Source organism: Bufo bufo, chromosome 1, assembly GCF_905171765.1.
Source record: "Bufo bufo chromosome 1, aBufBuf1.1, whole genome shotgun sequence".
NCBI classification, from domain to species: Eukaryota; Metazoa; Chordata; class Amphibia; order Anura; family Bufonidae; genus Bufo; species Bufo bufo.
This window is the reverse complement of record NC_053389.1, coordinates 682,463,832-682,489,968: the sequence shown is the minus strand read 5'-3', so window position 1 is coordinate 682,489,968 and position 26,137 is coordinate 682,463,832. Positions and strand designations below refer to the sequence as shown.

The window sequence follows — 26,137 nt, the reverse complement described above, 5'->3', positions numbered from 1 at the left end:
GTGTCATTCTCAAAACTTTTGGCCACAACTGTAGTATCTGAAATTGAAATCCTGCCTGAGATGATTATGAAATGACTGCTGAAAATTGTCAGCTTATTATGAGGCTCAGTGGTCAAAATGAAAACTGCAAGATTTAATGACTTCAGCATGACTATCTGACATCTTATGTGTATGTGAGTGTACAGACTTTCCCCCTGACAGCAGAAGTCATGTGAAAGAAAGATTGGCCAGCTGAATATCAACATACCTGATTCTTTTGTTCTTGAGGGAGATAAGCTACTACCAGAGCTGTCTGGCAGTGACATATTCCCCTCTCCGGGTGGAGAATACATGCATGTGCGTGGATGGGTCAGGAGGGATAGCTGTTGGCCAAATGTACAGCCATCTTCCACACCACTAACAGTAGGCTTGTACTCAGCTTGAGGTCTGATAAAGTGGCGTCAAGACATCTGAAATATATACGCTGTGCTGATAGACATACTTTCTGCATGCACTAAAGCAAGCTTGAATATGAGCCATTTACAGAAGGCTATGCTCCATGTAGTAAATAAAAGGCTCCACTGTCCAAGTCATTAGCATAAAACAAATACTATAATTCCTGGGTATTCTACAACAGCTGCTGCCTCGGACAGTTTCATTGAGTTACCCTGTACTGCACGTGTACTTCTCTACTTAACCCCTTAATCATGGCCATATTGTGTTTTTACTGCAGCTGTTCAGGGGATTTCGGATGCACCACTGGCACTGATCAGAGACCAATAAAGTTGCTCCATTTATTCTCTATGGAACCACTGGAAATAGCCGGGCGCTGTACTCGGCTAACTCTAGCAGTCCCATAGAGAATGAATGGAGTCTGCCGCCCCATCAGGATGGGGGAATGGGACCTCTGTTTTTGGGATCTATGGTGGTCCTAGCAATTGGACCCCCACTGATCAGTTCGTTATCCCCCATTCTCTGGTTAGGGGATAGCTTGAAAAGTTGGCACTTTGCATCTGCCTAATTGGCTTAATGGTTTGCCCTTCAGTGTGATGCTGAAATACTATGTATAGCAAAGCATTATAGAAGTGATCAAATGATTGCTGCTTCAAGTTTCCTAGATTTCCTTAATTTTCAGAGCATATCCTAGAAATTATCTGTGAAAACCACGGACCAAACATGGATGACATCCATGTTGTGTTATTGGTTTTCATAAACCCAAAGACTATAATGTGTGTAAGGGATCTGTAGTCACCGACAAAATAGAGCTTGTTTCCGTGGTGTCTCTACAGACTCCAAAGCTCAGTGAAAAAACACTGATTTGTGAATACACTAAACACATTAAAGTCAATAGATACATGACCAGTCCATGGAGACCACGGACAGCACATGTCTGTCTTTCACTGATACAGCTATGAGCAGCAGGCTGCATCATGATTCCATATTATGTCCTTTTGTGTTACTTTTAGTGGTTTTTATTTCAGCTGCTTTTGGTAGCTGAAAACACAGCAGTTACATATTTGCTGGTAGTCAATAAATTGGAGAATATGAAGTCTTCTACACTCATTGGCAGTGGCCCAGATTTACTAATCCTGTCTAATTTGTGTACAGGTTAAAGTTAGACTGACAGTGCTAAAATACACCAGAAGTATCACAGTGGCCGATGCTGAATGATAAGTCTAGTTACATAGTTAATACAGTGGAAAAAAAATATAAGTCCATCAAGTTCCACCAAAGGATAGATGGGGACGTTCTCAAATCTGGTGCAGCTTTAGATTGTCTGGTGTAGTTTATACTGTCTATTTGTTGGCCTAGTTTATCCCAAAATCTGTCCCCCTGCAGCGAAAATGAACAAAAAAAGAAACTGTCCACATGCCTTGAACATTTGTCCACATGCATCGAAAATCTGTCCACCAGAAACTTTAGTACATCTCTAAGGCCCCTTTCACACGGGCCAGAATTCCGTGCGGGTGCAATGCGTGAGGTGAACGCATTGCACCCGCACTGAATCCGGACCCATTCACTTCAATGGGGCTGTGTACATGAGCAGTGATTTTCAAGCATCACTTGTGCGTTGCGTGAAAATCGCAGCAAGCTCTGTATTGTGCATTTTTCACGCAATGCAGGCCCCATAGAAGTGAATGGGGCTGCGTGAAAATCGCAAGCATCCGCAAGCAAGTGCGGATGCAGTGCGATTTTCACGCACGGTTGCTAGGAGACGATCGGGATGGGGACCCGATCTTTATTATTTTCCCTTATAACATGGTTATAAGGGAAAATAATAGCATTCTTAATACAGGATGCTTAGTAAAATGTCCATTGAGGGCTTAAAAATAATAAACAAATTTAACTCACCCCATCCACTTGGTCGCGTAGCGGAGCTCCTCTTCTTTCTACTTTCTTCAGGACCTGGCTAAAGGACCTTTGATGACGTCACTGCGATGGACCATGTGATGAGCGCAGTGACGTCATCAAAGGTCCTGAAGAAAGTAGAAAGAAGAGGAGATCCGCTACGCGACCAAGTGGATGGGGTGAGTTAAATTTGTTTATTATTTTTAACCCCTCAATGAACATTTTACTTAGCATTCTGTATTAAGAATGCTATTATTTTCCCTTATAACCGTGTGATAAGGGAAAATAAAATCTACAGAACACCTAACCCAAACCCGAACTTCTGTGAAGAAGTCCGGGTTCAGGTCTGGGTACCAAACATGCCGATTTTTCTCATGCGCGTGCAAAACGCATTAAAACGCTTTGCACCTTCTCAGGTAGGGGCTCATCTTTTGCGGGATGAGGTGACGGTTAGATTGGTACTATTTTGGTGAGAAAATGCCTTTTTGATCGCTTGCTGTTGTACTTTTTGTGATGTAAGGTGACAAAAAAATTGTTTATTTAGCACAGTTTTTTTTATTTACGGTGTTCAACCGAGGGGTTAGGTCATGTGATATGTTTATAGAGCCGGTCGATACGGACGCGGCGATACCTAATATGTATACTCCTCCCCCCCCCCCCCCATTTTTTACCAATTTTTTTTTAACTTTATTTGGGGAAAAGGACATTTTTGTTTATTTTTACTTGAAACTTTTAATTATTTTGGGGGAAAACTTAATTTTTTCAACTTTTTTTTTCACTTTATTTTTTGTCCCATTTTGGGACTTGAATTTTTGGGAGTCTAATCTTTTACAATGCATTCCAATAGTTCTGCATTCCAATAGTTGGAATGCATTGGCTGTATGAGTAATACTGTGTGTATTACTCATACAGCTTCCGGCCTGTGAGATCCAGGGGGCTGGATCTCACAGGTTCGTCACCGGAAGGCAGCGCGATGCCTTCCTTAGGCATCGCGCTGCCTTCCATGCCATCGGGTCCCCCCTACAGCCCCATGGGGACCCGATGGCACCGCCGCCCGCTGCCACCGCAATAGGTAAAAGCCTCAAACCGCAGGTCTGAATTGACCTGCGGTTTGCGGCGATCGCCGACATGGGGGAGTCACAGGATTCCCCCGCGCATTTAGCCGAGGTGCCTGCTCAATGATTTGAGCAGGCACCGGCTTCCGATCACCGCCCGCCGCGCGGCAGTGATCAGAAATACACAGGGCATACAAGTACGCCCTGTGTCCTTAAGTACCAGGACATAAGGGCGTACCTGTATGCCCTGTGTCTTGAAGTGGTTAACTTAACACGTTTGTCTAGAAAAGCTACTTTACGTTTTTTTTGGCACCTCTCTACTGGAGTGACTGTGACTTTTTTGCAACTTTTTTAGGCCACTTTCACACTCGCGTTTGGTGTGGATACGTCATGGATCTGCACAGACGGATCCGTTCAGATAATACAAACATCTGCATCCGTTCAGAACGGACCCGTTAGTATTATCTGTAACATAGCCAAGACGGATCCGTCTTGAACACCATTAAAAGTCAATGGAGGACGGATCCGTTTTCTATTGTTTCAAATTGTGTCAGTGAAAACAGATCCGTCCCCATTGACTTACATTGTGTGTCAGGACGGATCCGTTTGGCTCCGTTTCATCAGACGAACCCCAAAACGCTGCAAGCGGAATAGAGACGGAACTGATGCAAACTGATGCATTCTGCAGATCCTTTTCCATTCAGAATGCATTAGGGCAAAACAGATCCGTTTTAGACCGCTTGTGAGAACCCTGAACGGATCTTACAAACGGAAAGCCAAAACGCCAGTGTGAAAGTAGCCTTATGTAACTAACCATGCCCCCTTTCTCACCCCCTTTTACCAAAGTGGCAAAAGGTCACACATTTTGACACAAAACAGGACCAGAATTTGCTACTTTTCTGTGCCATTTTTTGCACAAGAATCGTGGCTTTCAACTCTATATATGTATCTAAAAGACGGACAAACACTGTCCATGCCCACATTCTAGTTTAACAATGGTAAATGTTGACGATGTCAGAAAGTCATTTTTTTGCCATATCTGAATAATACATGTCTCAATTGAGATGCTTCATTATTGTGGTGCAAACAGCATCACCAAAGTGCCGCCCTTAGCCTGGTAAATGTGGACCATCATGTTTCTGTTCTGGGTGGCAGCATGCTCTAGATGTGGTATTTTTTTTGAAGGCGGTTTTCATCCATTCACCTGTTCACCCAATCAGCACCAAGAGCTGTAACTGTGTGACCTGTGCTGTTTTTTTGGAGCAGTTTTTTGTGTGGATTTTTAAAGCACATTTAAAAAGCATTGGTGGAGGAGGCCAAAAGGACAAAACAGTCCGAATTTTGCTTTATTTCAATTTTACAAACCCTCCAAGGGTGGAGAGTCCATTTTTGCAGGAGATGTCCATAGCACCTTTCATTCAGTTTGGACTGTCAGCTTCCCCTACTCTGACATGCTGCTTGCATATTGCACTGCATTTCATGGGGGCAGGTTCCCTTTAAGAAGAGCATTAATTTTTTTATATGAACTCTATGGGACTGCGACATAGGTTGTTTCTAAATATACAATTGTCCGTCCCGGGGTAGTGACTTCTTCTGTCTACAGGCATCTAACATGCAAGGACAGGTTCGTTGTGAATGCCATGACAGCAGCCTTGTGACTGGTACGTCTAGTGTCAGGACTGCACAGCTTGCAAAATTGATGCAATATTGTCAAGTGAAAGCGAATGCCAACAATGACTGACTTCAGCAATAAAACCGGTTGGTGTACTAATATTTGTGTTACTAGAAAGCTGCTGTAAATGGCTGTACAGATACGATGTCCTGGGCCATGATGCTGCTGCATATTAGATAATGGTAAAGATGACCATAGAAGAACATATCTCCCACTGATACTGAACCGGCACCTCTGTTCACACCTATGACCTAGATCAGACGTATATATTTGTGTATATACACTCCTCAACATTGAAATTGCAACACTAAGGCTGCGTTCACACGGGCGAGATTTCCGCGCCGGTGCAATGCGGTAGGTGAACGTATTGCACCCGCACTGAATCCCGACCCATTCATTTCAATGGGGCTGTTTAGATGAGCGGTGATTTTCACGCACCACTTGTGCGTTGCGTGAAAATCGCAGCATGCTCTATATTCTGCGTTTTTTTAACGCAACGCAGGCCCCATAGAAGTGAATGGGGTTGTGTGAAAATCGCAGGCATCCGCAAGCAAGTGCGGATGCGGTGCGATTTTCACGCACGGTTGCTAGGAGACGATCGGGATGGAGACCCGATCATTATTATTTTCCCTTATAACATGGGTATAAGGGAAAATAATAGCATTCTGAATACAGAATGCATAGTAAACTAGCGCTGGAGGGGTTAAAAATAAATAAATAATAATTTAACTCACCTTAGTCCACTTTATCGCGTAGCCCGGCATCTCCTTCTGTCTCCTTTGCTGAACAGGACCTGTGGTGAGCATTAATTACAGGTAAAGGACCTTTGGTGACGTCACTCCGGTCATCACATGATCCATCACATGATCTTTTACCTATGTTATAAGGGGAAATAATACAATCTACAGAACACCGATCCCAAGCCCGAACTTCTGTGAAGAAGTTCGGGTTTGGGTACCAAACATGCTTGATTTTTCTCACGCGAGTGCAAAACGCATTACAATGTTTTGCACTCGCGCGGAAAAATCGTGGGGGTTCCCGCAACGCACCCGCACATTTTCCCGCAACGCCCGTGTGAACCCAGCCTAAAGCCCCTTGCAGACGAGCGTGTCCGGATTAGATCCGGAATGCGTCCCGGTGCATTGCGGCAAACCCGCGCAAGTAGGACTGCAATTGCGTTCCGATGTTCAGTTTTTATCGCGCGGGTGCAATGTGTTTTGCACGCGCGTGATAAAAAACTGACTGTGGTACCCAGACCCGAACTTCTTCACAGAAGTTCAGGTTTGGGTTAGTTGTAGTGTAGATTGTATTATTTTCCCTCATGACATGGTTATAAGGGAAAATAATAGCATTCTGAATACAGAATGCATAGTACAATAGGGCTGGAGGGGTTAAAAAAAAAATAATAATAATTTAACTCACCTTAATCCACTTGTTCGCGCAGCCGGCATCTCTTCTGTCTTGTTTTGTGAAGAATAGGACCTTTGATGACGTCACTACGCTCATCACATGATCCATCACATGATCCATCACTATGGTGATGGATCATGTGACGGACCATGTGATAAACGTAGTGACGTCATCAAAGGTCCTATTCCTCACAAAAGAAGACAGAAGAGATGCTGGCTGCGCGAACAAGTGGATTAAGGTGAGTTAATTTTTATTTTATTTTTTTTAACCCCTCCAGCCCTATTGTACTATGCATTCTGTATTCAGAATGCTATTATTTTCCCTTATAACCATGTTATAAGGGAAAATAATAATGATCGGATCCCGATCGTCACCTAGCAACCGTGCTTGAAAATCGCACTGCATCCGCACTTGCTTGCGATTTTCACGCAACCCCTATTCATTTCTATGGGGACTGCGTTACGTGAAAAACGCTCAAAGAGGAGCATGCTGCGATTTTCACGCAACGCACAAGTGACGCATGAAAATCACCGCTCATGTGCACAGCCCCATAGAAATGAATGGGTCAGGATTCAGTGCGGGTGCAATGCGTTCACCTCACGCATTGCACCCACGTGGAAATCTCGCCCGTGTGAAAGGGGCTTAAGGCCCCTTTCACACAGGCGAGAATTCAGTGCGGGTGCAATGCGTGAGGTGAATACATTGCACCCGCACTAAATCCGGACCTATTGATGACGTCACTACGCTCATCACATGATCCATCACATGATCCATCACTATGGTTTTGCACTCGCGCGGAAAAATCGCGGGGGTTCCCACAACGCACCCGCACATTTTCCCGCAACGCCCGTGTGAACCCAGCCTAAGGCCCCTTGCAGACGAGCGTGTCCGTATTAGATCCGGATGCGTCCCGGTGCATTGCGTGAAAATCGCAGCATGCTCTATATTGTGCGTTTTTTACGCAATGCAGGCCCCATAGAAGTGAATGGGGCTGCGTGAAAATCGCAAGCATCCGCAAGCAAGTGCGTATGCGGTGCGATTTTCACGCATGGTTGCTAGGAGACGATCGGGATGGGGAAATAATAGCATTCTTAATACAGAATGCTAAATAAACTAGGAGGGGTTAAAAAAAATATATTTTTTTTTTAACTCACCTCATCCATTTGTTCGCGCAGCCCGGCTTGTCTTCTTTCTTCTTCTTTGAGGACCTGGGAGGAAAAGGACCTTTGGTGACATCACTGCGCTCATCACATGGTCCATCACCTAAGAAGGACAAGGTCTCTCAGCTGAAGGTTTCTGTTCCTCTCAGTTTGGCATGTCTAGTAACAGGAGGCATCGCACACTCAACCTGATCCAATTTTTGAGGGTTCATGCAACTAAAAAACGTTGCTTTCAGTCAGTCTTTTATACCCCTCCCACATGCCACAAATTGGAGCTAGGTGCTTGAAAATGTCATCTGCAGATCCTAGTGACACCTGTTATTAATTTGCATAACCTTACGGCTTGTCCTTCTTGGTGTTGCAATTTCAATGTTGGAAACAAAGTATCGAGCTGTATTCTGTAATGTTCCTGTTTATGATAATACTGTGTCCTCGGCATACATCTGACAGGTTAACATCTTGATACATTTATTTTCCAAGGCCTCATGTAAACTGTGATCTGAATAGTGTGCCTTGGAAAAATACAGATATTTCTGTATTGGAATCTGATCTGGGGTCTGTATGGATTTGGGGTCTGTATAAATTTGGGGGCTGATTTGAGGTCTGTATCCGTTTTGGGGTTCGAGCTGGAGGTATTCATTTTGGGGTATGTTAATTTTTGGGTCTGTCTTGAGGTCTTTATTAAGTTTGGGGTCTGGAGGTCTCTTAATTTTGAGGTCTGAAGGACTGTTAATTTTGGGGTCTGGGAGTTTGTATTCATTGGGGTCTGTCTGGGCAATTGTATAATTTTGGTCTTGAGGGGTCTGTATTAATTTTGGGGTCATAAGTGATGCACCAGATGTATGTGCACAATCCCAAAGAAAATTATGGGATAAGTACTGGCTTCAGTTCCCCTTCGGCATCGTGCAGAAAATGTTTTCTGCACGACGGATTGCCTAATATATGTGAAGGGGGCCTTAGAATGTGATAAAACATTAAAAGTCGTGAAACCTTTCTGATCCCCTGTCGCTCTCCTTCCACTGCTTTATATGTCCTTGCTGGTTTCTATAATTCCAAGTTCCTCGTGACTTGGACAGGTGACCACTGCGGCCAGTGATTGGAAAGTGAGCAGTAGGGTATCGCCAACGGTTAAAAACTCCACCAATGAGACGATGTGAGGCGGTTGCCTCAGGCAGCACCAGGTAGGGGCAAGAGGGGGCAGCGGAAGGGCCATGGGCAATGAGCGCTTCCAATGTGAAAACGTTCATCTCTACATATTTAACTGCATCGCTGTACTCAAGACAGCAATACAGTTGAATGCTGTAATGGGGCACAGGGACGATGTCTCCCTGGCCCACAGTTTCCTCTAATAGACTACAGGAACTAGGATTAAAGCCTATCAGAGGCCGGGGTCATCATTATCGCGCTGCCTGAGCCGGGCTGCATAGAGCTCAGGTCATAGACTAGAAGAGTTCTGTGTCTTGCACTGCATCGCTGACAGCAGAATGGAGGTAGGTATTTGAGTTTATTATTTTATATTATTATTTTTATATGGCAGCATGGTGTTGGGCCACAGTGGGGTGGGGGTCCTTATTTTGTATCTGGAGAAGGGACATTGTGGCTGTAAAAAAAAAGAGCAGTTTTCTACTGGCACACATTATAAAGGGGCTACTATTGGGACATTGTTCTACAGTGGACACTAAAAGTTTTTTTTTGTACTGGCACACGTCAAAAAGGAGCATTTGTTGTATCGGCACACATAAGAGGGTATTTTTGTACTGCCATACATTATAAAGGGAGCATTCTTGTACTGGTACACATTGCAAGGGGAATTATTTTACTGGCAGACATTATAAAGGGCCATTTTTTGTACTGGCACACATTATATGGGGAATCATTACTACTGGGGGCACTATGGGAGCATTATTAATTCTGGGGGCAAACTAATGGGCATTATTACTATTGGGTGCACTGTTACCACACTCTGGCAGAGAATTATTACTATTGGTGGGACTTTTGGGAGGACTCTTACATTGGGAGGCACCCTAGCACAGTTATTTTTGGAGGACACTAAGTTTCAGGGACACTGTAAGTTTCAGGGACACTATTTGCTGGACACGGTTATTTTTTAGGACAATGTGTGCCAATAATTTTTGAAGGGGAATTATGTGTGTGGTATTAGCACTTTCAGGGGGATTATCTGTTTCTAAAGAATAGTATTGGGAAGCACAGTGGGCACAGTATTAGAGGTGGCAGGATGGGGTGTTCAGAAGGTGGTGAGAAGGATGGAAAAGTAGTTGTCAAACTCTGCAGAGACAAGAGATGACTGAAAGAAATCATCATGGTGGTCTGGTATGAATGGTGAAGATAAAGAAAGAGAACATCTACATCAGAGGACACATCACTGGATGTAAGAGGTATGGGGCGCTATATTACCCTGTATGTTTTTTGTAGCACTGTATGCAATGCTTTCCAAGTATGTCTTTAACAGTAGGGCTGCTCTGGAGGGAAGGGGTTAGGTTAAGAAATTGGCATTGGGGGGTTGCGCCGTTTCGGTTTTCGCCTCAGGCAGCAGAAAGGCTAGTGCAACCCTGGAGCCAGGCAGTGAAAACGGCATCACACCTTGCCCTGTCAATCAAAGTACAGAGGGCAGAGCCTCTAGGTGTAATGGCAACGCCCCCGTTTCTCCTAGAGGCTCATTTGCATATATTAAACCATAATTTTTCTCATCAATGCGGGCACATATGAACATGGGACCAACACAGATGCCTTCAGCTGCCAAGTGCACATGTAACAGGTCAGCCAGTGTCATAGGGACAAATCTGCTGAGAGATGGCCTTTAATGACCACTATATAATCTTTTTTTGCCATTTAAGGCACTCCTATTTACAGAGGCACTTCAGAGGAAGATGGCAGCACTATGCAAGCTGCAATCCTGATGTCAGAGAAATTAGAAAAACAGCAAACAGCAGGTGGCGCTATATGGGTAAATTTCAGTAGTCATAATACATTTTTAATTGCATGCAATTACAGAATTGCACAGATTCAGATGCTGGTTTGAAAACTGTTAAATATTATTCGTGGGACAACCCCTTTAAGTTGGTGGCTCAATTGCAGGGGACCAATGCATTACTATGGCAGCAGGGGGCCTAATATGGCATTGAGGTCTGCAATTAGGATTTGCCTATTAGGTAGGTAAATATATGCTTTTTTGTTCCAATAAAGGCACTGTTGCATGTATGAAAAGTTTTCTGTCATTAAAAATGGCGTAGAATGTATTGGATTTATTTAATTATCACAGGTTTATTTGTATATTAGATGCTCTCTAAACCATCTAATACTATCTGACCCATGGTAAACTGTCCAGGAGATTTTTGGTGCAGAAAATATGACCCGTCATGCACCACTGTCCCCCTATGTAGATGTCTGCTGGCAGAAGCCAGCTCTTCATATTTCATATATTTACGCTTGTTATTTTCTATGTGGTGATGGGGAAAACAAATGCCATATATTTCTTTCCTGAAAGACTTTAGTAAAAATGTAACACACACAGAAGAATAGAGGCTCCAGTAATAACCTTGAACCTCAGTTTTACAGCTGCATAAACATATATATCTCAGACCACGTGACGTGAGGTAATAAAAAATCATGATTATGTATGCAGAAGACTTGCGTATATTCTCATTAGGTTAATGATATTTATATAGACAGGTCTGGCTTGGTTGCAATGTTACATCCCATGTACGGCATATGGTTAGGGCTCTGGTCTTTGTAAATGAGATACTCTGCTGCCCCCTGTGGTGGAGTCAGGGATCAGTCATAATTCACTGCATACTGCTTCTACACCGTGCAAGTGCCTGCAGTGAAAGAATACATTCTCAGCAAAAATGGGTTTTATCTTGGCTGTACACTTATCATCAGCTCAAAGAAATGCAGGAAACGGCAGATAGAGGTGGAATGTGGCAAAGAACAGGTTAAGTCAGTGTCTGGTTTATATTACTGAAATGACAAGCTCATTGTACCTAAGCGGAAAGTTTCTGGGATCACACCCACTGATTGGGCAGAGGTGCTGAGAGACTGATAACTGCCCATTGCTAGAGCATCCACAAGGATACAGATGCAGCTATGGGAGGTACCCTACAGGAAATATCCGAACCCTCCAGAGAGGCTGAGCTGCCAAATATGTGTCGCCTCTATACAGCAGACTGGCACAGACAGATCCCCAGAAGGTTTGAAAATTCAAGAATGATGTCAAATTGATAAATTTGCCACATTCTGCATGAAATACATCTGATAAGCCATATTGATGCCGATGGCAATTAGACGTTTGCATGAATACTATCTTTGGAGGATTTTGCAGAATTTGATGGATTATCTGAAACAAACAAGTTAACTGTTCGTGGTTGACACAGTCAATTTCAGGGACTGGGGCTACAGATATTACTTTGTATGTTTGCATGGGACAAGATGATACATTTAGCACACCTTCTACTGTCTAGTCTAACAAATGCTTTTTGCCATTTTTGTGTTGGTAAAAAGTAAAAAAAATAATTGAACGCCAAATTGCACACAAAATTGTGACTTTATACGCTTTTACTACACCAGAAACTAGTATAAATTGTAGCTGAAGGAGTCTTATTTTCTGACAGCCAGAAGATGTGGCAAAATAATTACTTAATTAGGGTTATCTCACTGCATTGCAAACTACATCAAGATTGGCATTTAAAAAGGCAGTTGAGAAATGTCCCCCTAAGTCTATAACCCCTATTAGTTGGCTTACTCCACATTAGAGGTTTGTACTAAAATGTGGTTGTCGTATCTTAAGACACTCTCCTTTCTGGGCAAATCACAGAAAGGGGTGATTTATTATGAAGGTAACATTTGAAGTAATTTTTGTGGACTGCCTGCTGTTGGCTGTGTCATTGTTTTTGTGACAAATGTCACACACAAGTTCTATTTTGAAGCTCAGTTTTTGCCAGTCACATTTATTATTAAGGATCTGTCAGTTTCTACACCACCAAGGGACTGGAGTAGAAGTGGTAAATCTGGTTAAAAAAATCTACTTTTTCCCCATCATTCTGCACTCTATACCCCATAATGAGAAAGTGAAAACGGAATGGTTAAAATCTTTGCTAATTATTGAAAAGGGAAAGCTAAAATATTGCATTGACCTAAGTATTGAGACCCTTTACTCAGGACTTAGTTGAAGCACCGTTGGCAGCGATTACAGCCTCCAGTTTTCTTGAGTATGATGTCACATGGGTTCCACACTTAGATTTGGTGATTTTCTTGTCATTCTTCTCAAGCTCTGGCAGGTTGGATGAGGACCATCGGTGGACAGCCATTTTCTAGTCTCTCCAGAGATGTTTGATTGGGTTCAAATAAGGGCTCTGGCTGGGCCATTCGAGGACATTCACAGAGTTGTCCCTAAGACACTCCTGTGTTGTCTTGGTTGTCTGTTTAGGGTCATTGTCTTGTTGGATGGTGAACTTTCAGCCCAGTCTGAGGTCCAGAGTACTCTGGATCAGGTTTTCATAAATATCTCTGTACTTTGCTCCATTCAGATTTCTCTTAACCCTGACCAGTCCCCCTGTACCAGCCACTGAAAAACACAGCAGGATGCTGCCACCACCACGCTTCACTGTAGGGATGGTATTGGGCAGGTGATGAGCAGTGCCTGATTTCCTCCAGACCTGAAGCTTAGAATTGAGGCCAAAAGTTCAATCTTGGTTTCATCAGATGAGAGATTCTTGTTTCTCACAGTCTGAGTCCTTTTTGCAAACTTCAGGTGGGATTTTATGTGTCTTTCACTGAGATGAGTCTTCTTTCTGGCCACTTTGCCATAAAGCCCCGATTGGTGGAGTGCTGCAATGATGGTTCACCTTCTGGAAGTTTCTCCCATCTGCACACAGGATCTTTGGTGATCAGCCTGAGTGACCATTGGGTTCTTGATCACCTCTCTTACCAAAGCAATTCTCCTCCAATTACTTAGTTTGGTTCTGGCTGCCAGCTCTAGGAAGAGTCCTGGTAGTTCCAAATATTCCATTAAAAAATTATGGTCACTGTACTCTTGGGAACAGTATACTGTTCTCCGCATCTGTGCCGCCACATAGTCATGTCTCTGTGCTCTACAGGCAGTTCTTACCTCCTCATGGCTTGGTGTTTGCTCTGATATGCTTTGTCAGCTGTGAGACCTTATATAGACACGGCAGTATCTTCCCAAATCATGTCCAAACAACTGAATTTGCCACAGGTAGACGCCAATCAATGTGTAGAAATATCTCAAAGATGATCCAGAGAAATGGGAGTCCCCAGAGCAAAATTTTAAGGGTCACAGCAAAGGGTCTCAATACTTATGTCCATGCAAACATTTTTGTTTTTCATTTTTATTAAATTGGCAAAAATTTCTAAAATTCTGTTTTTCTTTTCTCATTATGGGAGATTGAATGCGGAATGATGGGAAAACTTAAATTCATAGTTTTTTAGCACAAGGCTGCGACATAACTAAATGTGAAAAAAATGAAAGGGTCTGAAGACTTTCCAATTGCACTGTAAATTACAGCACCACTGCAACTGCCCACTGCTCAAGTTTCCTTATAACTCCACTGCTAAAAATATAAATGCCCACTACCGCCCAGCACATCTTCTTCTGTCTGACGGCTGGGGCAATATTTTTTCTGAATGTCATTGACAATACAGAATCTCCACAATAGTTTGGATGTCCAGCATGGTAGTCACTTCCATCCTTTGAACTGTCTCTGGATCCAGCGCTACTAAAAATGCTTTATTATGGAGTTGTCTGAATACTTTATATGGAAAACTCTCGTCTTTTCATGAAGGTCTGGTTTAAGTGAGTAGTATTCAGCCAGATCAAATTTGTTAACGTCACACCATGTTGGCACAATTATATAATCCAAATCTACAGTACAACGCCACAGAAATGATTTCTACCATGTCCTATTTTGGCAAGGTTAGACATAAACTGAAAACGCTGAAGGTCTATGAAGCCTAATTCGCCAGCTCCATATTTTATATAGGATTATGCATTTGATGGTTGTGCTTGCTATGACTGAGTAATGTTCTGACAGAATATAATGCCATGGCCAATGAGTTTGATGTTTCCATGACCTGCGTTACTTCCCATAGTGTTATCTGTGGTTTTAGAACAAGTTGAACTTACTGGGAGCGTGATTCTCAGCTGTAGATGTCCCAGAAGGTGACAGGACAGTTTGAGTCTTTAGAAGCCATACACATTAGATGAATGTTGACCAAACGAACCTTTTTAGACAGATCCAGCCGATCATCTAATGTGTATGGGATCGGCGGTGGAGAATCAGGTAGGTACTTACCAGTGGAGAGTCAGGTAGGTACTTACCAGTTCCTTATTGCAGGTGGCTCCCGAGGGTTGCCTCCTGAAACCGGACAACACTCCCCATCCAGAGCATATGCAAGTGTACGTGTGTATGGTGGTGGGGGGATAAATAAAGAAGGGTATTGAAAAACTCCTTAAAAAAATGTGGACACATGGACTAGGGTTGGACGATATCAAAAATATTCAGACGATAACGATATTAAAAAATTTATCGCGATAACGATATATATCGCGATAAATACCCGTTTAAAAGAAAAAAAAAACACAAGGAGACGTTATACTGTATGGGGGGCCACAAGGAGACGTTATACTGTATGGGGGGCCACAAGGAGACGTTATACTGTATGGGGGCAGCCACAAGGAGACGTTATACTGTATGGGGACAGCCACAAGGAGACGTTATACTGTATGGGGGGGCCACAAGGAGACATTATACTGTATGGGGCAGCCACAAGGAGACGTTATACTGTATGGGGGGGCCACAAGGAGACATTATACTGTATGGGGGCAGCCACAAGGAGACGTTATACTGTATGGGGGCAGCCACAAGTAGACGTTATACTGTATGGGGGGCCACAAGTAGACATTATACTGTATGGGGGCAGCCACAAGGAGACGTTATACTGTATGGGGGCAGCCACAAGGAGACGTTACACTGTATGGGGACAGCCACAAGGAGGCGTTACACTGTATGGGGGGGCCACAAGGAGGCGTTACACTGTATGGGGGCAGCCACAAGGAGGCGTTACACTGTATGGGGGGGCCACAAGGAGGCGTTACACTGTATGGGGGGGCCACAAGGAGGCGTTACACTGTATGGGGACAGCCACAAGGAGGCGTTACACTGTATGGGGGGGCCACAAGGAGGCATTACACTGTATGGGGGGCCACAAGGAGGCATTACACTGTATGGGGGGGCCACAAGGAGGCGTTACACTGTATGGGGGGGCCACAAGGAGGCATTACACTGTATGGGGGGGCCACAAGGAGGCGTTACACTGTATGGGGGGGCCACAAGGAGGCGTTACACTGTATGGGGGGGCCACAAGGAGGCGTTACACTGTATGGGGGGGCCACAAGGAGGCGTTACACTGTATGGGGGGCCACAAGGAGGCGTTACACTGTATGGGGGGGCCACAAGGAGGCGTTACACTGTATGGGGGGCCACAAGGAGGCGTTACACTGTATGGGGGGCCACAAGGAGGCGTTACACTGTATGGGGGGCCACAAGGAGGCGTTACACTGTATGGGGGGCCACAAGGAGGCGTTACACTGTATGGGGGGCCACAAGGAGGCGTTACACTGTATGGGGGGGCCACAAGGAGGCGTTACACTGTATGGGGGGCCACAAGGAGGCGTTACACTGTATGGGGGGCCACAAGGAGGCGTTACCCTGTATGGGGGGCCACAAGGAGGCGTTACACTGTATGGGGGGCCACAAGGAGGCGTTACACTGTATGGGGGGCCACAAGGAGGTGTTATAATAAGGTCTTGTGGCCACAGGCCACCATACATGCAGTAATACTTTGCGATATACCTTTCCCGCGGCTGCCTCGCTTGTGTGCTCTGATTCTGACATCAGATGCCGGTGGGCAGAGATTTGAATATGGGAGCAAGGAGGAGGGAGAGCCGGGGCGGCCGCTGCGGGAAGTAGTAAGTTTATAATTTCGTCACCAGAGCACACACTAGTGAGGCAGCTGCAGGAAAAGTCTCTCCAGAGACACCAGTACTCACACAGGGGATCGATTCGCCATCGCCACATATACAATAGAGCCGGTGGGTGACGACGGTGATGATGTCAGATGGTGGGTGGAGACTTGACTAAGGGAGGCGGAGCAAGAAGGAGCCAGGCCAGGAGCGAGAGGAAGTAATGTTACTCAGCGGCAGCGCTATGCAAGGTGCAGCGGCGGGCGGGCGCACGTTTAGAAGCGGTCAGCGCACAATGTGAGCTGACCGCTTTGATGACGTCACAAAATACCGCGGTATTTTGGAAACAGCGATATCGCCATATCGCCGTTTTTTTAATACCGCGGTATATCGTGATACCGGTATATCGCCCAACCCTAACATGGACACAAAAGTGCACTACAATTGGAAAAAAAATGCCATTATCAAAAAAGCATTTAGCTAAGATCTGGAGTTAGTATTTTTTGCCATAAAGAACATGCGTAAAGTTGACAAAAAAAGCCATAAATAACTATATGTGAACCCAACCTGGCTCCCCTTGTTCATATGACAGAGGGTTTGGTTTTGCCATCTTGATTTCCTGGATAATATCAGCTCACTGATGTAGAAATTACTACTGCTAGTTGTCTGGTAATGCTGAGGCTTGTAGTTCTTCAGTATCCAATTTGTTCAGTTTACGGTTGTAATTGTGTTATCATTGCGGACAGCCAGCAGGGAATGTGCAATGATGCCACATATACGCTCATTGTCCACTCGCACTCTGAACTCCATGTACAGAGAGACTGGAGGGCATCCGAGGACAAATAAAACCAAGCTCATGCTATGCCAGAGGCTAATGCTTCACGGCTGCTTTCCCAATAGTGGAGGGAACAAGAGAATATGACTGAACTTAAACAATGTACTTGTGTCAAATATGTTGTGTCACTTGATCTGAAGAATGTCCCCTGGTTTTATCAGGTTCGTAATAACCTGGGAATGGATGTATAAAGGCAGATATTGCACATTGTAGTGTAATATTAGAGCGTGTCATATGCCTGTATTGTTTAATTCATCTGACATGGCTGATACATGTGCTGATGTGGCTCCAAGCTGGTAATTGTATTAAAAATGTCTTCAGTAAAACTTCACTTCCCTCCAGATGCTAAAGGCGTGATTCATTTTAGAAAACCCATTTTCATATACCCTATTAGGCCTCATGCACATTGCCGTTGTGCGGCTGTTCCGTGCATTGGGGACCACAATTGCAGTCCCCAATGCACGGGCAAAATCCGTGCAGCGGGCCGGACCCATGCAACTTGAATGGGTCCGTGGTCTGTCCGCACTGCAAAAAAATATGACATGTCATATTTATTTGCGGAACAACCGTCACTTGACTCCGTTCTGCATCTCCGGAAATTGCGGACCCATTCAAGTGAACGGCCATGTGCATGAGGCCTTAGTGAGTTCTGAATAAATAGAGGGGGCCCCATGTCCAGGATCCTCATCTCTTGGCCAAAGTGGAGAGCAGCTCTGTCCTATATTACACATACAACCATTGCACTGTATGAGCATTCTATAAGGCCTGTTTCACCCTGGCGGCGGAGATCCGACAGTTCCGGCACGCTGGACAGCTGTTCCTTGACAGAACTGCCTGCCGGATCTCCATCGCTGGTGTGAAACTAGCCTAATACTCAATTTCCCCTGTGGTGGCGCTGTAGGGAAATTGAACACTTACTGCCAGGTTTCCACACAAACTACAACTGACCGCTGGGGGTCCCAGCAGAAAATCATTTTGTGTTCAGCATGTTTAAGTATCTGAACAACCCTTTCTCTGTAGCACACTGCCCCAGAGTTGAACTGATTGCCAGGTTAAGCCTCATGCAGACGTCTGTGGAACACGGTCCGTGACATACCGGAATGGAATCCTCCTGAGTGCAGGAGCGCACAGTGTCACTGGTTGCTATGACGCCATGCGCTTCGTGCCGCCGCTGCTGTACAGTAATACACTCAGCGGCACGAAGCGCACGGCGTCATAGCAACCGATGACGCCAGTCCGGTATCTCACGGACCGTGTTCCACGGACGTCTGCATGAGGCTTTAGAAATCCCAGAATTTCCATGTTATTGCCTGGGAAGCTGCAGATGGCCAGCTGTTTGCAGCTCTCTGCCCTGGCTGATAGGCAGTAAGTGGAGCCTCCTTTTTGACATCTGTATGCTCTGGTAGGTCATATATAAAAGGTGAGACACCTCTTTAAACACTCTATTCAGCTATTTCATTATAAGGCCTCATGCACCAAGCCGTGTTTTGCGGTCTGCCAATCGCGGATCCGCAAAACACAGATCCCAGCTGTAAGCATGCCGCCTTTTTTCCACAAAACGGACAAGAATAAGATATTTTCTAATTTTTTCATTGAGATGAATGGGTCAGCATCCGATACGCAAAAAAACATGGATTGGAGTGTGCATGAGGCCTAACTCTGTGGGAAGTACAACCGAAAAGACACAAAAATACAAGTGTCAGTAGAAATATACAGCAGGTTCATTCTGAACTACAATTGTTCTTCTTCTGGATCTCAGACCTGGTGCATCTGTGTATTAGGCATCATACACATGACCGTATGTATTTTGCAGTCCGCAAAAAATACGGATGACGTCCGTGTGCATTCCGTATTTTGCGGAATGGAACAGCTGGCCCCTAAACAGTTCTATCCTTGTCTGTAATGCGGACAATAATAGGACATGTTCTATTTTTTTGCGGAACGGAAATACGGACATATGGAATGCACACGGAGTAACTTCAGTTTTTTTTGGCGGACCCATTGAAATGAATGGTTCTGTATACGGTCCTCAAAAGAAAATGGAACGGACACGGAAAGAAAATACGTTCGTGTGCATGAGGCCTTACATAGACGTCCATATATCTGAATGGCTACATTTCCCCTGTAGCAGCCACTGCAAGGAAATGAGCAGCTAACAACTATGTGGCAGTGAGCAGCAATCACACAACTCTTTTTATAATATCTATTAAAGGCAATGTATACCATCGGGGCAATTTTTTTTATGATTGCATTTTACTCATTTTGGGCAAAAAAATAAATATTTCAATTGCCCTTTATTAAAAATATTGAGCCGTTCTGTCACAAAGGGTTAACTGTTTTTTCTAGCTTGTGAATGGTACTTTCACTTTGTGCCAGTCATCTAATAACCCTTCTCTGTAAATTACTAAAAGGTCATAAACACTTATTTAAGCCACATCCTTATCAGTAAGATGAGAATTAAGCTATAATGAGTGTTTAAAAAGTCAGAGATCAGAGATAAGGAGCCTGAAGGAGCAGAGAGAAAATTCAAAACCAGCTACTAGATAAACTCAAAGCTATGCAGGGAAAACAGCTCAATATTTTTAATAAAGACAAATATAATTATTTTTTTTTAGCTTAAAATGAGTACAATGCAATAATAAAAAAAAGAATTGCCACCAAAGGTGTGATCTATTCCCTGCTCCCCTATCTAGGCACAGATAGGCAGATTTAATACTTAGGATTCTGAAGGAAAGCTGGATGACTACTCGTGTGGGCACTTTAATTAGATTAGCCCAATTACACAGGGCTTAACGCTCAAACGGATCTGCTATATTTATGCTGCAAAACTGTGGCAGAAACCCAAGGGAATGAGCGCCAAAATCTGCACACACAAAATTCTGTGTGAACTCAACCTTAGAAGCCTGTTTCAAAACTGCCAGACAAAATAGCTCAGCAAGCTGGGCTGTTTGGCCCTGTAAAATGATGGACACTATGATGGAAACCTGATGGACCTCATTATGGTCAGTGGAGTCTGTTGGGCTCTGTTGGTGTCCATCATGTGACATAATCTTCATTGTCTTTAGAGATTAACGAATCACTCATAATTCTATTTGGGTTTGATTCAGAGCTGCAAATGTGCTGAAAATTGGTTCCTCTCTCTCTACAAAATTCACCTGAATCAAATCACCAAAAATTTGGATTCAAAGCCCCAATTTTTTTTACAAAAATTAGGTCGAATCTGATTTGTGTCAAATGGATTTACTAATCTCTAAGGCCTCTTTCACATGGGCGAGTTTTCCGCACGGGTGCAATGCGTGAGGGGAACGCATTGCACCCGCACTGAATCCAGACCCATTCACTTCTATGGGGCTGTGCACATGAGTGGTGATTTTCACGCATCACTTGTGCGTTGCGTGAAAATCGCAGCATGCTCTATATTGTGCATTTTTCACGCAACGCAGGCCCCATAGAAGTGAATGGGGCTGCGTGAAAATCGCAAGCATCTGCAAGCAAGTGCGGATGCGGTGCGATTTTTATGCATGGTTGCTAGGAGATGATCGGGATGGGGACCCGATCATTATTATTTTCCCTTATAACATGGTTATAAGGGAAAATAATAGCATTCTTAATACAGAATGCTAAGTAAATTAGGGATGGAGGGGTTAAAAAAATTAAATTAAATTAAACTCACCCTATCCACGTGTTTGAGCAGCCCGGCTCGTCTTCTTCTTTGATGACCTGGGAGGAAAATGACCTTTGGTGACGTCACTACGCTCATCACAGTCATCAAAGAAGAAGAAAGAAGAGAAGCCGGGCAGCGCGAACAAGTGGATGAGGTGAGTTTAATTTTTTATTTTATTTTTTTAACCCCTCCAGCCCTATTTTACTTTGCATTCTGTATTCAGAATGCTATTATTTTCCCTTATAACCATGTTATACGGGAAAATAATAACATTTACACAACACCGATCCCAAACCCGAACTTCTGTGAAGAAGTCCGGGTTCGGGTCTGGGTACCAAACATCCCGATTTTTCTCACGCGCGTGCAAAATGCATTAAAACGCTTTGCACTCGCGCGGAAAAATTGTGTATTTTCCCGCAACGCACCCGCATCCTATCCGGCCCTCACACGCGACGCCCGTGTGAAAGAGGCCTAAGGCTAGTTTTACACTAGTGGTCTTTGACCAGTTGATTCTCGGCATATTTGCTGGGTTGTGGCCAGATCTCATTATCCCATTACAGTTAATGGGGCCGGCGGGCATTCAGGTAGCGTCCGGCAATGCCGGATCCAGAGAACTCTGGCAAGCTGTTCCCTGCCAGAACATCCTGCCAGATCTCTTTATCGCTAGTGTGAAACTAGCCTACTTGTCTGGATATGAACAGAAGCGTTGATATACTAGATCTCTATTCAGCAGAGACCCCTGTGATACATCCGGTACAATGACTATTGATAAATGGGATGTTGATGCATGCTTCTGCAATGTTTTATTTCTTTTGCAATGTCCAATTACATATTTGTGAAAGCTCTTATTTATGTGTATCTGTGGGCAGCAGTGCATCCTGCTTCAAGGCTTATGAAACGCTTTCTCAATAAAACGTGCGTGTAGTAAACAGCATCATGACACAACACTGAAGATGGAGGGGTTAGGAATGTAGGAGCCAGGGCTGAGGGAAGCGGACTTGCCTCATACTGGCATCTCATATAGTAACTCACTGGCCGGACGTTACAACATGCTCCTTAATAAAATCCACAGCTTGTAAAAGCGCAGTGTGTAATGAAGCTACAATTATTCACAAATATGTTTGTGTGGATGATGTTGGGATTTCTTTTAAGTGAAGGTCCTTTGGACCATTTTAGCTGACCATTGTTTGAGAATTGGTCCGAGCGATGGTCCAGGATGAGATCACGGTGCGATCTGTTCTTTTGGAGCAAACCTCTCTGTATGTTTGCAGTGTGATATCAGTGGCCCAAAGTCGTATAAAGGGGAGTTGCCAAGTGAACATTGCCCACAACACAATACACCGCCCCAAGATGGCATGTCATTGCTGTCATGTTAAAACGGCAGTGATTAGTAGTCTCTTAACGATGTGACGTGATCACAGCCAGATGACATCAGTGCTGCTCGAGACGTGACCGCCAGTCAGAGCTCACAGTACATTACAAAGATGGTATTTGGGTGACTGGACGCCTAAAATGTGGACAGGACTGGTTGCCACCACTTGTAGAGCTGTCTAGAGAGGTGAAGGGGCAGGAGCTGACTACACTGCTATACAATAGATGATATTGATGTGATCCTGCCTGCCATATGCCATCCTGGCTGAGCAGCCTGTCAGGAAACCTCATCAATATGTAGTATATGCAAGTGCTAGACCATTGTATTTAGTGACCCCTGCCACCTTACCCCCTAGGCAGCTCTGCAAGTTGAGGCAACAGTCCTGCTCACATTTTAAGACAGGTTGCTAGTGGCCATTTTAAATTATTCCCAGAGACCCCCTTTAATGCCATTTTTTTTGTTCCAAACCACTTTGGGCCAGCCTGTTTTTTGGGGGGCATCCCTCTCAGCGTTTAGGGCTGATTGACATCATCATGTGAGTACAGAACAATAGACCCCCGATCAGATAGGAACTGACTATATCATAAAACACTATGATGCAGTCAGTTTGGGTCAGGGGAGTCACAGTCGGTCTGGGAGATGCACCCTTACTTATTTAAATAAGCAGAAAGTGACCATCTGCCCAATTTAATGCCAATTTTTATTACCAGAACCAGCCTGGACTCAACTTAAAGGGGTTCTCTGGGAATTAAGAAAATAAAATTAAATATCACTTTATTATAAATATATTCCCATATACCTTTCATTAGTTATAATGACTCATTTTGTCTAGGGAGCAATCATGAGCAGAAATAAAATGGCAGCCATCCTATTAGTACACACAAAACCTGCCCTAATCACACAGCAGGACAAGTTACTTCACTGAACTAAAGAGCTGCCTCATCCTCCTCTCTGCTCTACTTGTCAGGGATTATGATCTCATACTTCTTGTCTCCTCAAGTACTCCATTCCCACAGAGATACAGCTAAAGTCAGTCTAATAACTATCTATTTCTCTAATATCTATCTATCTCCTATCATCTATCTATGTATCTATCGCCTATCTATCTATATATCTATCTCCTATCATCTATCTATCTCCTATCATCTATCTATCTATCTATCTACTCCTATCATCTATCTATCAGTCATGTCTATCTATCTATCTATCTATCTATCTATCTATCTATCTATCTCCTATCATCTATCTATCTATCTATCTATCTATCTATCTATCTCCTATCATCTATCTATCTATCTATCTATCTATCTATCTATCTATCTATCTCCTATCATCTATCTATCAGTCATGTCTATCTATCTATCAATCTATCTATCTATCTCCTATCATCTATCTTTGTATCTATCTATCTATCTATCTATCTATCTATCTATCTAATATCTATCTATCTATCTAATATCTATCTATCTATCTATCTATCTATCTATCTAATATCTATCTATCTATCTATCTATCTATCTATCTATCTAATATCTATCTATCTCCTATAATCAATCAATCTATCTATCTATCTCCTATCTATCTCCTATCATCTATCTATCTATCTCCCTCCTATCTATCTCCTATATATTATCTATCTATCTATCTATCTATCTATCTATTTATCTCCTATCTATCTATCTATCTATCTATCTATCTCCTATATATTACCTATCTATCTATCTCCTATCATCTATCTATCTATCTATCTATCTATCTATCTCCTATCTATCTATGTGTCTATCTATCTATCTATCTATCTATCTATCAGTCATGTCTATCTATCTCCTATCTATTATCTATCTATCTATCTATCTATCTATCTATCTATCGCCTATCATCTATCTCCTATCTATCTATTATCTATCTATCTATTATCTATCTATCTATCTATCTATCTATCTATCTATCTATCACATATCTATCTATCTATCTCCTATCATCTATCTATCTATCTATCTATCTATCTATCGCCTATCATCTATCTATCTATCTCCTATCTATCTATTATCTATCTATCTATCTATCTCCTATCATCTATCTATCTATCTATCTATCTATCTATCTATCTATCTATCTATCTATCTATCGCCTATCATCTATCTATCTATCTCCTATCTATCTATTATCTATCTATCTATCTATCTCCTATCATCTATCTATCTATCTATCTATCTATCTATCTATCTATCTATCTATCTATCTATCTATCTATCTATCTACTGGAGATAGGAAACTGCTGAATAAGGTATGGGCTCATAGCCAAATTTCTTGTTGCAGTTTTGGAAGAGAAAAACAGGAGTGATTTCAGAAAAGAGAAGTCGTCCTGATTTTGGCTTCCAAAAGTACCCTTAGAAGCCCTCTACAGCACGTGCAATCAGAATCACTCTTGTGGCCAGGGGTGATCAGCAGACCTCTTGCTGTGACTTGTAGTTCTGCAGCAGGCTGAGCCAGGTCAGGTGTCAGCACCGTCCTACCTGCCGCACCGTGTGTACGCAGCAACAAGTGGCCGGCAGCTCCCCGGTGCTGGTATGTGCAGCATGTTCTGGCGTCACTGGCAGGAGGAGGAGGAGGAGGAGGAGGATGGGGTGCCCGCTCACTTCACTGCTGAGCTTACCGGAGACACTGCAAAGTGTACAGAGGGAGGGGAAGAGGCAGCAACAAAGGGGGGACATGAAACGGAGGGCTAGATTAAAACATGAGAGGAGGGATGGAGACAGAGGAAAGGTGGTAACCTAGGAGGGAGGCAGCCCTCAGCACCACACACTATATATAAGAAAGAGTTTACATCCCCAGCAGCACACAGCAGCGCTGAGGACCACGACTAGCACCAGCTACAACTATCCAGGTATGGATACTGATTGTAAGCTTTTGTACTTTGGGATTTACTAAGTTTAAGCAAACAAGCAAGTGCACAGTAGTGGCAGGTGACCCCAGAAGCAGGTGCAGGACTTCATGTGATACTTGGCTCTCCCAGCATTGCTCTTTTTTGGTCATTTCTGCCATCACTTAGCTGTTCCGTTTATTTCAAGTCTGACTTTCCTGGGTGACTTTGGAGCTGCCCAGGAGGATAGTCCTCGGCACAGAGAAGAAAGCAGAAGGCAACAGGTGGGTGGACTGGGAGCTGCTTCTCTTGGCTGATCTCCTGTGCAAGCTGCTTTATCTGCATTCAGCTCTTGTGTCTCACAGCTATACTGTCTGTGTGTTTGTTCCCAGACTATGTGCAAACTATATGTCATATGTTTCTCCAGCATGCATCCCTGATCTGTCCTCCATGCCAGCAATGTGTCAGTGATTTAAGTGTGCTAAAGTATGATCTAAGAATGTATTGCAGACAGGTGTCCTGATAAGAAGCCTTATCTCATCCCTTGGCATCCTGGCCATGATGGACGAAGGTCAGCTGTTATAGGACATGGTGTTGCCCTAAGGCTTGAATCTTCAGCCACCTTCCACTCTCTGTTAATTCAGGACGGAGGTAAATGTGGGGGTCATGATCTCTGCTCGGGGGAGATAGGTGTATGTAGGGTTAGGGTGGTTCTCTGGAAAATGTACTTATCTTGTTTGGTAAGTATCTGACCTTCAGTTCTTTGACATGACTCATCAA

The 26,137-nt window shown here is 43.7% G+C and overlaps 1 protein-coding gene across 1 annotated transcript in view; it reads left to right on the top strand.

The window, feature by feature from the left end:
• The window catches only part of LOC120985923 (cell migration inducing hyaluronidase 1), a 125,705-nt gene that overhangs the window by 25,165 nt on the left and 74,403 nt on the right, over positions 1-26,137 (top strand). Inside the window, exon 4 of the mRNA XM_040414144.1 lies at positions 25,868-26,008. Coding sequence (XP_040270078.1) covers positions 25,868-26,008 — 141 coding nt within the window. The remainder of the gene's footprint in view (positions 1-25,867; positions 26,009-26,137) is intronic.